The following is a 13,539-nucleotide window of genomic DNA, read 5'->3' on the forward strand; positions in this document are numbered from 1 at the left end:
ATTTGAGATAAAAAAAAATAAAAGTTTCTTTCAGTTTTTAAAACCACGCGTTGGTCATTAAAATAAAAACTAGTCGATCAATTAAAAAAAAAATAATAATATCACATCTTACTAAAATCAATCCGATGGCTTTTAAATGGATAGTAAAATGTTTTATCCATGTTGCTTTTGTGTCATGAAACGGTTTATACATTGGAACCATAAACTGTTTAATAGTATAGTATGTATAAATGGTTTAATATATATGAAAAATATTCAGAGAGAGGCCATACCTCTTGACACGTTGTGGTCTAATACTATGATATTTGAATAATGCCAATTATTGCCACTTAACCGTTAACTACCAACTCTTTTTTTTTTGGAAACAAAAAGATTAATGGTAAAACATTGTGTTCAAAATCGAAATTATGTAAACAAAATACATGGTTCACAGCAACTAAACAAATAAAACAATGTGTATGACATTATATAACTTAGCACAGGTTGGTGGTCTAAATGCTTGATCTGACCAAACTTTTACCCGGGCTCGTGCAATATTATAATATTGTAAACACAAATCACGTTTAACGGGAGACAAAGTTACCTAACTTGTTAGCATGGCTATTCTGGAAATCTATTCGGGTTTCCAACAAGCTGTCCCTAGTCTACATTAAGCTATTTGGTACAACTCGGGTACTTACTTAAGGGTATTTTTTTTTAATATCCTCGTGGCTGGAATTAGATTAACATTTGAATGGCGTCTTGTAGCTTTCGTCTTACAATAAGGTTATGAAACAATAACCAATATTATGTGTTCGACAAATTATTTAATCGAACGACCGGTAAAAGTGTTAGTTACAATTTCCAGACAGTTGTGGTCCCGAAATTTAATTGGCTTTTGACTATAAAACCTGTTAACCGAGTTGCCCCTTCCCCTATAATACATACACATTGCATATCGACCGGACCAACATAATGCATTATCAGTTCCATTCTCGGTTCGATGTTCGAGTGAGACCTTACTACTTTATATACCGTAATACCTAACGATTAATAAAATTCTCGTGTCGCCGAAAGACGTTTTGCTGGAATTTGAGCGTTCAAGCAAAAAATAACATTTCCCGTGACACTCGGCCTTAGCTTTTCCCGATAGTATTTATGATAAACGACGGCCACGTCGTCGGAGAGAATGAAGTCATAAATCGATAATAGTATAATATTTTCGCTGAGTTTAAAGAGTCAAAAACATACACCCCGCTACAAGGACCGAACGCACAAGCCACACGCACATACACACACTATATACATCCGCCAGAACTAATCTTCCAAGACGGCGCTGCTGTGCCTTATGATAATGTTATTGTGTTTGTCGTCTGGAAAATGTCAAAAGTACGCATGGTTTAAGTCGGTGGCGAAATGCGCCTTGTCACGACCGTTATGTTGTTTTCTACAAGTCGAATCATCGGAAACGATAAAGACAGTATAATTTATAATCGTTTCAGCACCAACCGTAGTTTTACTGTCACGCGATTGTCCATTGTATAACAATTATTCATCAATCCGCTTATGGTATATAACTATGAAGAATGTTATAAAAAATCGCATTATTGTGGCAGTTCAGAATTTTTTTTGAATTTTTAAACCTTCGAGTATCTTATTGTTAATAGATTTACGACAATACAATTGCCTACTCTCTCAAAGTCCCTAGGAAAATAGGCTACACAAATGCAAAAAGAAAATCAGTAATTTTGACTAACTCAAGGTCAAACCCATCATAACGATTGTTATGATAATTCAAGTAATTTGATTTCCCTTTCAGTTGTTGGTAAACGACAAAGTGGTATCAACTTTGCTAGCACTGAAATGTTTGGAAACGTGGTTTACTCAGAACTTCTTTTATTTGTGTCAATTATTTTAGGCATATTTCAATGTTGATGCCAAATTTATTTTAAAAGCAAACTCTGTTTACATCTAATCAAATAAAAACAACCTAGGACGATCCAAATCGATAATATTGGACATTGCGCCAAATCGTTTCAATAATTTACTCGGCTATTTTAAATTCTGTTAGTTGTGCATTAAAACAAAACAGTTTTATACATTTTAAATTGTTTACCTACCGAGTTTCTTTTGTACTACTGAAAAAGTGTCGAATTTTATTATTTAGAAATGATTTCAATAACCGTACAAATTGTATTTATTGTTAAATATTGAATCCAAAGTACTTGATATTTTTCAAAATAAATCCGTTTCTTGCAAGCATTTCAACGCGGATGATATTAAGTAGTGTTTAAAATATCAAAACATCTCAATGAAAATTTTGAAAAAATGTAGTAAAAATTGCTTTTATTCTTGAACACTGTCTTAAGTGGCGCTACGAGCAACTGATTTTAAATCAAATTTTAATTAAAATTATTATACATTTTCACTTTGTTATCGCCTGCTATCTAATGTTGTAAAAACTATTTCGCCAGTTTGGTTTACCATTGCACTATGAAAAAGTTTTCCTTTTGTAAAGCAATAGTGGATCTTATTGGATTCTACTGGTCTGCTATAAGGTCTTTGGTCGTGAACTTAATAATAGGTAAATAATAATACTTTGAGAGCAATGACAAAACAATTTGTGTTAAGTACACACTACAAAGGTTTTTAAATGGGTAAACACATCAGATTTTTTTTAAATTTTGCCATTTCCCTAAAAACATTGCAAAACCGTATCCTTATCAAATTATGTTTTAGTAAATCTCTAGTGTGTATTAAAAGCTTTTGTGTAGTAACTATTGTCGCTGCCGACAAATGCGTATTACGAACCAAACTAAAAATAAAGTTTACCGTAAACGTTTTACTCAAAACGTTGCAAATAGATATCTGATTTTATTTATATTTTTTAACTTTTTTTTTTTTATAAGTAACACCTTCAGTCATATTGGACGCTGTTTTGATAAAAAAGGTTAATGTCGTTGTTATTATAATAATAATATGCTTTTGATGTCGAGTATATTTCTTATCAAAGTTCCGAGTTATAAGCCGTACCTGTTGCGAGTTCAACGGAATATTTAAAAAAATCTCCAAAATAAAAAAAACATGTTTACCGCAGTCTGGTATACCAACCGTGAAATATTTTATTTAGACCTGATAAATGACACTTGCCTCATGCGGTGTACAAATTGGCGTGGTTTACCTGTACACGGTGCGACTCCTTTTTGTTAATGATACCGATTTGTGGACTTGTCCATCAATCAGCCAAGAACCGACTAGGTTAGGACGTGTAGTGGTGGAAAACAAAAAAACGGTGAGAAAAAATGCCGTTTCCAAGTGATTGGTCACACGTGTGCACTGACTGTGGAAAAAAAAAAAGACTGACAAAAAAGTACTCCGGTAAATTTATATTTCCGTGTTCGTTTTTCTCCCGTTTGAAAAGAGACTTAGGATGACGTATAGAAATACAGCAAAAAAAATTTAACATTTTACTGGTCGGTCTCGTCGGTGTGAGTAAAAAGATCCGTTGAGCAGCCCTTTTTATATTAATACAAAAATCATGTCGGTAATTTTTCTGTACTTTGTGGACTTGTAATTAAAAGACAATATACCTACCGGTTTTTATTCAAAATCAATAAAACCAATCGATACAAAATTCGTTCAATGTTTAAGAAACATTTGTCATAGTTTTTTTTATTATTATAAATATTTGTAATTTTGTATGATATAATTACCTTTCAATAATATATATTGTTCCCTAAAGCTCAATCAGAGAATCAATGATATATTAGTCTGATTTCGCTTACTCGTGTATACTAATTTGCATAAAGTAACCATATTCATTTACAAAAAGTATAATATCAAATTACTGTCACTGTCTATTTGTTTTGCGGTTTAATATACCGTAATAAGATTCTCTACAGTAGCACAACGTTATAACACTTACTGGATTCTCAGAAAGAAAAAAAAACCTTAAGTGTTGGTAAAAACTTTTACCTACTTCCCATTTCTCTCGTGAACGTGGTCAAGTACATTTTCTTTCGACGTCTGTTTGTTTCCCCAGTATTATCGAATTTGTTTTTATTATATTTATTTACTTCTCAGAACTCTGCAGCTCAAGTATTGTACTTATTTAATATGCGAGTGTATACAGGTTGATGATGTTAACTATGACCCTCTAGGTTATCTGAATTTTCAAAATTATCCCAGTAAAGAGTTAGGCCAATATATTATCCAAATAAATAACCCCATACCTTACCTATGTGTTCAAACTGTATGAACTTAAGTTTTTCCAATGGTAACGCTTACTATACTTTATCATAAGTTCATTAGCGTATAAGAGAAATTGGGGTTATATTGCTGAAAAATATAATATAACATTTCGGCTAAAGAATGATTATGATATGTTAATATAGAAAAAATAACTTAAAAGAGGGTTTTTTATCTTTTATTATCCTATACCTACTTATTTGCGACTTACGATTACACTTATCTAATCTTCAAAATCTTTTTCTCTTCTTCATATAATCAAGAGTAATATAAACGCATAAAGTCAAATTTTAAAAACAACGTCAATTAAAAGAAAAATATTATAAAAGTTATATTAATATATTTGTTTTTTTTTTAACTGAAGTTGAAAACTGTAAAGTTTTTACAGACACCCGTCCTTAGTTTAGTACCTAATAAAATACACGAAATTGATGGATCACTGGCATTAATATCTTTTATGCGAGCTTAAAAATAAATATTAAAAAAACACAAGCTGTCAACAGTTTTTTAAATGTTTGTAACTTTTATCCTATCCATTTTTTTCTACACGTTGCCAAGTTTTATTTAGTAAAACTTATTCATATAAATATTTTAGTAAAAAAAATCAAAATTACAAAATTTATAAATACAGTTGTTTAACTAAAAATTGTTTGAGTAAAAAAGTGTTATTGTTTTCAAATTAAACTAAAAATAATGTGACAAGAATTCCCTTTTAAACTTTTTTCCATACTACGTTTTCACTACGGTGTTGTGCATATGGTTGTTTATTGTTTGCTATGCATGTATATCATTATTAGTTTACTGCATTTCTTTTATATTTTACCAATCAGCTTTACAAATAGCCAACTAAGATAATACTAACCCCTAGTAATTACCACTATTACGTTATTTACCTTTTGTATATGACCCGGTAAATCTAGGGTAAAGCGGCGGTTGGGTTCGAAATTAAATACCGGGATATATGTAGTCGAAGCACTAGTCAATTTAGTAGCGCGTTATGGTAGCTGGTAAATAAATAATTAATAGCTGCTAAAAATATATATCTCCAAGTAAATTGACCGGAAGGATAATTTTAATAGTCAGCCAAATGGATTTAAAAAAATCAACGAGAAAAGTTGTTCCGACAATAGGTAAAACACCTGTTAATCAATTAAGACGCTGACTTTTGTTATGCCAGATCAACACTTCGTTAAAACCTAGTTTTTTTCATCTCGTCCAAAGCGGTCATATTCACTTCACAACACTTTGTAATAGTCAGGTTGACAAAATAAAAACTGTCGGGGAACATATCATTACAATATACAGCAACTGAGAAAAAAATGTAACTTTTCAACATAAATTTGCTCGATAAAAACTGCAATCGACATAGAACCATTTTTTTTTTTTTTAATGATTTAAACTGTTTAAAACCGACAATTCGAAGTCTATAATAATATCTAAGAAAGTGTTTTCTACGACCTGCACTGTGCTTGTATACACTTTCTGCGTTGCATTCTATTTCGTCAGCCTACTACATAATATATTAAGATCTATTATTTCTGTTACATACAGATGTGCAATTTTCACCGAAATGTTGTTTCTATATTATTTACACATAATACAACATACGTTTACTTCGCACGTTATTTCAAATAAATAAATATATTCCAAACACAATATTTTACATAAGTCAGGCGAGGACGTTTGGCAAATTTAAACAAAACTGCAAAAAAAATAAAAATTGGTCTCCATAATATTATATTAATACAAAGCATCAATGCGCGAGACCTGACCAGGATTCGCGACGCACTTACGTGTATATAACAATAATATAGTGTCAGGTTGAAAACGCTCGCACCCCCCTCTCAGGTACATAACAAAATACAATATGGTCTATTTTTTTATTTTACATTTTATAGTTTCGTCGTCGAGTAATTTTGCAGGCAATTCTGCGGACATCCGTATAATGTTTCTGAATCTAGGTATCTAGGTAAACTCATTTTCGCACATTTTAGACTTGGCCAGTTTTTTTCCCGAGCACCATCGAATTATTCGAGTCTGGGTGTACGAAATGGTTTAACCGTTTGAATTATTATTACCATCGACTGCTGAGATACAGACAACTTAGACAATGTGTAATAATTGGACAAGCAATTCGTACAAGAGTTTTGGTTGCTTCTTGTTTCTTATATATTCAATAAAATATGGATAAAACTCCGGCATATTTTTGTCTAATTTCAAACGTGTCTGGCGACTTAACACGACCGGTCTGGTCGTTAAACGTCCATCGGTCTCACACGCGTTCGTTATTACAAATATGGCCGCCGACTTGACCGGATAACGAATAAAACGTGTTCTGAATGATTGATCAAAATGACAAAATCGTCCTGCGGTATTCCTCGATCATTCTGTTCACGCGCCGGCCAAACGTGGTTGTTCCTGGAAAGTTGTACGCCGTCATACAGGATGATCGGTTAACTATGTGCCAGTCAATGTGTTTAAAGGCAATACACTTTTTTTTAGTTTACTGATTTTTACATTTTTACGGTTATTTGTTACTCGTCAGCCTAAATATATGACCTTATGTGTCGAACCCTCTAATGAACTCGATTTAAATAAGTCTAGTCTATCTCCTGAGATATTAACTGGGTCATTGTTAACCAACCACCCTTTGTATAGTGTCATCAATTTTTTCTAATACAAAAATGTCAGTAAAAAATAGCTCGCCAAGTATTGGTTTGATTAAATTTCGTCTGGTCAGGTTTGGTGTAGTTCATTTCCCAAATCATACGGTCTACCGACCTAGGTTATTTATAGGTGTAATAATATTAAGTTTAATCAAAGCTGACATATCTGCTTACACTTGGAATACTATATTAAATTGTTATACCTACTATACACAAATAGATTCTTACTCTTAGGCCTGTTGAAATTCAAATGGCGCCTTACAAGTTGACGCACAGAGATGATAAAAGTTGTCAAATGTATTTAAAGCCGTTGGAAATATAGACCACGATGAGTTGTAGCAGTGATAATAATTATTAAATTCCTTTTCTTTGGCCTATTATATAGCTAGAGTCTGTGCTGAGTTGTGTTTCCACTCGCCATGTGCCTCCTTCAGTAATAATAATTATTACTGAATTAAGTCGCGGAAAATATTTCATAAATGGAAGTAATTACGTATAATCCAAACTAGACGGTGTATTGCAAGTAAAACGACTAAAACGTTTAATATTTATACACTTCTAGACTGTCTTGTGGAAATAACGATTTGTCCGTCATATTTTATGAACCATGAAGTTCTTTGCATACTAAAACCGTTGCGAATAAGAGTCGACGTTCAATTTTAATAACACAACCGAAGGCGTTCTCATAAGTCAAAACGGGCGAAAAAGATTAAATACACTTCACGTTCAATTCTATAATAATGTAAACACTGTATGTGTATTAATAGCGAGCGGTTTACTTACTAGATAATGTGTATTGTACGAATGAAGGTTACTCAAGAGGTTTTTCACTTTCCACGTGTCAAATTATAATAAAAGACACCGAAAACCGATTAGGTTAAAATCTTCGCTTCATATCGAATACATAGTGTACACACACTGTGCGTATTCATTAAAAAAATGTAAAAGAAATTCTGTTTTCTAACCATCAGAAAAGCATAGAAGCAAATACGGGGGGGGGGCTAGGGTGGGCTTAGCCCCCCCCCCCAATGCTAGACAAAAAAAATTAGGTTATGCATCAAATTTTAAAATACAAAAATATATTTACATTTAAAAAAAAGTCCAGTTCCCCCCCCCCCAAGTTAAAAATTGAAATTGCGCCTATGCAGAAGAGGTCGAAATTATGTGCACAACATGATGAATTGCAGTTGTTATAAAAATATGGTTTTTCCACCAAAACCAGGACCATGGTGGGAAAACCATATTGCATGACTTTTATAATGTTATAACTCTTCGATGATTTTTCTTTGGTTGGGTTACGGTAGTTCTGTGGAAAATAAATTTAGCTGCATTTACAAGCATTCGGTGGTTGAATATAATAGGGTTTCGGTAAAGTTGCATTATTTCTTTGTAAAAAAAAAATAATGTTATAAGCTAATTCTGCGATAACCCTAGAAAAACAAAACTCAAGTACCAATTACGAATCCTCGCTACCGTGGTGCTTATTGTATACTTAGTAACACTATAGTTAAAACTTGAAATTCATTTTCTATGTTAAGTTGTTCGCGAGTCAGGTTAAGTTTGGTAATTGGACGTGTTCCGGGCAAACAATTCACATTGAAATAATTTACAAGCCGGAATGAGCAAAAACGAAAACGGGTTACGGGGCATCATTTTCGTGGCCCTGGTGAAAAACCAATATTTGATTTCTAGTAAAACACACAAAAACAAGATGGGTAGAAGAAAAACGGCCGAGTAATTTCCAAAGCCCGCCGTTATTGTGTATATATAATAATGTAAGACTTGGTACACGGGAAAGCAGATGTTTTTAAGTGTACAGCATATAGTGATAAGGTATATTATCCTTGGAAAGGAGCGTGAGGAACACAGAGGAGAAGGACGTGCACGGTCGTGGATCAAGTAGATTTGGAACACAAACGTTATTAATTTTTATAGGTAACAAAATAATAATAACGTATAACATGGCCGGTGCGCAATTACCGGAGCGGTGTTTTTGGTTCGGTGAATTTTTCCACGTTATGTAAATCGTAAAAAGATAAAATAAAACATAACAATAATAATAATTTTAAAACCGTCTTAGAAGAGGTAAAGTCGGACGATTAGAGGCGAGTATTAGTTCGAATTTCACGTTTAGCGTTAACGTTTTCCAGACCATTCGATACATAGTGTACATAGTGTATCCAATTGAAATGGCCATTACTTTGTGTATCGAATGAATGATTGTTTTTTTTTTTTTAACTTCAAAATTAATAGACTCGTTGCCAAAAAAAGGATAAATTTTTTTTTTTTAAAACTTCATTTGGCCTATACTTGACCCCTTGAAATTACATAAACGTTCTCCGGGGAAATCATCTGTCTGGGCTTTATAGGAATTAAAAGACATATTATAATATATACATTGTTTTTATCTTGATGAGATAATCTGGATATTATACACAACCCTGTTTGTCCCGGATCCGACTTTTTAATCTTCTAAGACAAGTTGTCGATACGGTTATTGTTTTGTATACTAATTTAGTAATTTACGGGCGTTGCGTTGGTTGTACGGAAACGCGTTAGGTGGTGGCGTTGTAATCGGCCAAATGGACCGTTTGCGTTCAACTTTCAAGCGGTCGCGCACGCCCACGGGCGCCGAGATGAAGATGCAAAACAGCCTGGAAGTGCCCAAACAGGTGCGGTCGGTGTCGTTCGACGAGATCAAACTGGGCTGTTCCAAGCGGGACGACGACGCGCGCAAGTCGATGACCAGCGACAGCTCGCTGGACGGCGTGTCGTCGTCGTCGCTGCGCGTGCCCACCGGCGGCGGACAGCGGTCCAGGAGTTTCGACTCGTCCGCGGACAAAGAGGACAGCACCGTATTCCTGGAGGTGCCGTCCTCCAAACACCAGCTGTTCCACCGGCGGCGGTCGTCCGGCGAGAAGGTGCCGGCCGCCGCCGCGTGCGTCCACTGTGCCTATCTGGAAGAGCTGTCCAAGATGAACCGATCATCGTCTGGCGATGAAAACCAAAGGTATACCCTCGTATTTCCCCCGAAACGGCGGCCATGCAACTACTCCCACCATTGAAATTGTCCAATCAATTGTTCCTCGATTCCGTAACTTGTTCATGTCATAGAACAGTTGTTAGAGTCCCAAGAATGTATGTCCAAGTATGATAGTGAATGTGCTTAACAGATAGTGTCTGAAAATTATCAGTAAGCATAAGAGTTCACCGCCATTAGAGGTCCCGACTTGTGGATTGGTTAGATTAACTGTGAAGGTTATGAATGAGTACATCAAATGTAGTTAAGGAGTTATGCAGTTATCACGAAATTGAAAGAGAATCGACTACGATGATTAGGGCATGTTGGAAAAGAAAGCATAATGAAAACAGGTAGCCGAAAGAAAAGTAAAGAAATTTAGATATAAACTGAAGTGAGTGGATGATATGAATAAATATATAGAGGGGTTTGGCTGGGTTAAGTTGTGGGGATAGCGAGAAGTGGAGAAATATGTTTAGGACGGTCAACACTACTTGTCTGCAATTAGGCGATGATTTATCCCATAGGTTCTAAAAGGGTTTTGGGTCTAAAAGTTTTGCGTGTTAGATCACAGATAATTAGAAACCCAATCGACTCTGAGTGCGCCGCATCGGTAAATTATCATTTATATATCTAGTCAACCTTTTTTCGGGAAAACATTATCGTTATCCATTAGGATTCCGGTCATTAAGCTAATTCGATTCTATAGCACAACGTTCGCCTTTGCCGTTGTGTTGTTTACACATCCGATTTAATCAGTACCGAAGCGCAAACAGGAACGTTCTAAATATTATTTTTGAAATGCAATTATATTGTATTGTTTTGTCGATTGCACGTCAGCTTATACGTTCCGCTTTACTGTCTCAATAACTGCAAAGTTATGGTCGACGACTGTTTGATGAGAGAGAGCACTTATACCGCTATAAGTGCTCTCTCTCACTGCTTACAATAACATCTTACCGCCAACCATATTGCGTGTAGAAGACGTAATAAGATTTCATCGATATCGGAAGACCTTTTTGCCGCCGTTATACAGCTAAACATTCGGTATACTCGAACGCGAGCCCAATGGGCATTTCGAATAAAAGCGGAAAAGCTACAATGACCGGAGTAAACATTTGTTTAACAGCCGCCGGTAATGGTCAATTCGAAAGCCAAGGTATAAAAACCAACTGCGGCGGCAACCAGTACAACAATATTTATTGTTATAAAATATCCCTTCCTCTTAAAACCGTTCTAACGAGTTTATGAGCCTTTTATACCGTGAATCTTTTTAACTTGACCTGACCATACACGTTTTACTATATTATTTCTACATCTTTATTCAACACGCACGAAACATCTTAAACGTTTTTTTTTGCTGCTGGCGCAACATTAAAATTGCTGTTCACTCGCTTATTTCTTATTCATCTGAGAGACACTACATTCATCTATGTGAACTTTATTCATTTCAGTTGCTTCCAGGGTTCTTTTAGCTTAGACAATTAGAGATGTAGTGGTACTTAGAGCCAGTATTAGTTGGTCCAATTATCAAGTGACAAAACTGAACCGATATTCGGTTTAACTGACCCTTTTCACCGTAGTGTTCATCGCATAACTATCTTTGTATTCTGCGTCTTATGCCATACAAGTTGGCCACCATAATCGAGTTCTATCAGTCGCCATTTCTTTATTTGCGCCACATAAATTCATGTCTTTATTATCTACTCACTTTTTCTTAAATCTACCTCTGAATCACACCAACCTTAACTTCTTCAACTTTTTTTGCACCATTTTGTTTCATTCCTCTCTTTATTAGTATACGAATAATCTCAATATATTCTCTCTCCTTTTTTCTACTAGTAACGCCATTTCCGATTTGGTATTTCCTACATAAATCTCGACTTTATCGTTTCAACTACTTTCAAAGTTTTTCATTACCCTCGTTCGTTGCTTATTTCTGTATAATATGCTTGATGGCTCTCGCTACAGTTTAATTGCACCCTTTTTTCATCCAACACACATTTGGCCTTGCTCTTCGACTCATTCTATATCTCACACGATTCATCCCAAATACGCGAATTTACCATTTATCCTCCAAGCTTAACTGCAATTGCTCAATTTTATCTCTGATCTTGAACTCCGGACATTCTTCACACACGATTTTGTCTCAATATAGGCTACATTCCTGGTTGTGAGGGGAGTGTTGCTTCTGAGGTCTTTGTATAAACAACAGGGCGTGTACCCGTCGATTGACATGTTACCCTTTTCTATTGCATTGTCCAGTCAGCGGTCGTTCACGTCGACGTCGGCCAGCGAGGACATGGACGACGAGGACGATCGTGGTTGTCAGATCACGGTAACGGTGGCCGCCGACCAACCACCTTTGGTCGTGGTGGCTGCCAAGAATCCGGCATTGACGTTGGAGTTGACTCCGCCCGACCAGGAATACCACGGTAACCGGCGGCGTTCGATCACCTCACCGAAACTGGAACGCCAAGAGGCGTTCGTCATCAACGACATCATGGATCCGGCGGCCGTACGCGACTTGTTCCTGACCGTGCCCGACATGAAGCGCGACAGGGCGGCCAGCATGGACTCGTGCTTCATCAACAAGACCACGCCGGCCGGCAAGCCCGAAGAAGTGGTGCCGGTATCGCCCACGCAACTGCTCGACCCCAACTGCGGTCAAGCCACCAACAGTAACCTGAGGTCGAGATCCGTCGACATAGTACTACCGACGGACCAGCAGGCCAGATACAAAGCGTTGTCCACCAACAATCAAACGTCGCCTCCGTCAGCGGTGCCCGCGCACAAAGTACCACCCGACAAGGGGTAAGACAAGATATACATATTACCTATATAATAATATTATATCGCATAGTATTATATGGGTTATTATAACGAGATTCATTGCCAATAGATAAACTATAATAGAACTTGTTAGATGTATGTATAATTACCGACTATGATATACTTATACAAATAGCCTGTAAATTCGTCTATAAATAATATAATATATCCTGTCATTCATGGGAATTGCTTCACGCGTCATGCTCTTATCACTAATAAGGGGCGGCTAATTAAATACCGCTTATAAGGTAATAGTGATCCATTGTGTACCATACTACAGCACATTTTTTTTATTTATTTATTTAGATATGTGTAGACGCCCCAAGGATTACAAACGATTTAATATTGATTATCGAAATATAATAAAAGATAATATTTTTTTAGCGTTTATATATCATTTTGAGGGTCCATTTCGAACATACGGTTAGCAAAGGCCAACGCGACTTCTAGAGCAAAATTATACCCAAACGATTTATGATTTTACTTATATTTTTAATACAATTTGGTTTATTATTTTTGGTTAAACCATTTTTTTTTATTATGACAAACAACTTTGTTTTAATATTCTATCCAAGAGAAAAACACATATTTAATGTTTACATAAAAAGGTTATTAAATTACATTATTTTTATATCTTTAAGCATTTTTTACTTGAAATTAAACAACTCTTTACTTATTAAATATCGTATTACAATGTTCTGAATTCCACCATCATTGTAGACATACTTATGAATAACACTATGAGTGTGTATATAAAATAACTGTGGGTCACGAGAAGTCTCTGTAATAGGTTAC

General features: G+C 35.4%; 1 protein-coding gene across 4 annotated transcripts in view; it reads left to right on the plus strand.

Moving 5' to 3' along the window:
• LOC126837780 (eye-specific diacylglycerol kinase-like) overlaps positions 1-13,539 on the plus strand; it is an 88,853-nt gene that overhangs the window by 23,039 nt on the left and 52,275 nt on the right. For all 4 annotated transcript variants that reach the window (XM_050571741.1, XM_050571733.1, XM_050571748.1 and 1 more), the window contains exons 2-3: positions 9,453-9,903; positions 12,178-12,726. In XM_050571741.1, coding sequence (XP_050427698.1) covers positions 9,476-9,903; positions 12,178-12,726 — 977 coding nt within the window. In that variant the 5' untranslated portion in view covers positions 9,453-9,475. The remainder of the gene's footprint in view (positions 1-9,452; positions 9,904-12,177; positions 12,727-13,539) is intronic.

The sequence above is a fragment of the Adelges cooleyi genome, unplaced genomic scaffold, assembly GCF_023614345.1.
Source record: "Adelges cooleyi isolate 19-005CV unplaced genomic scaffold, UGA_ACOO_1.1 ACOO_flye_CR_arks_rails_tigmint_CR_PRNA_108, whole genome shotgun sequence".
In the NCBI taxonomy this organism is placed as follows: Eukaryota; Metazoa; Arthropoda; class Insecta; order Hemiptera; family Adelgidae; genus Adelges; species Adelges cooleyi.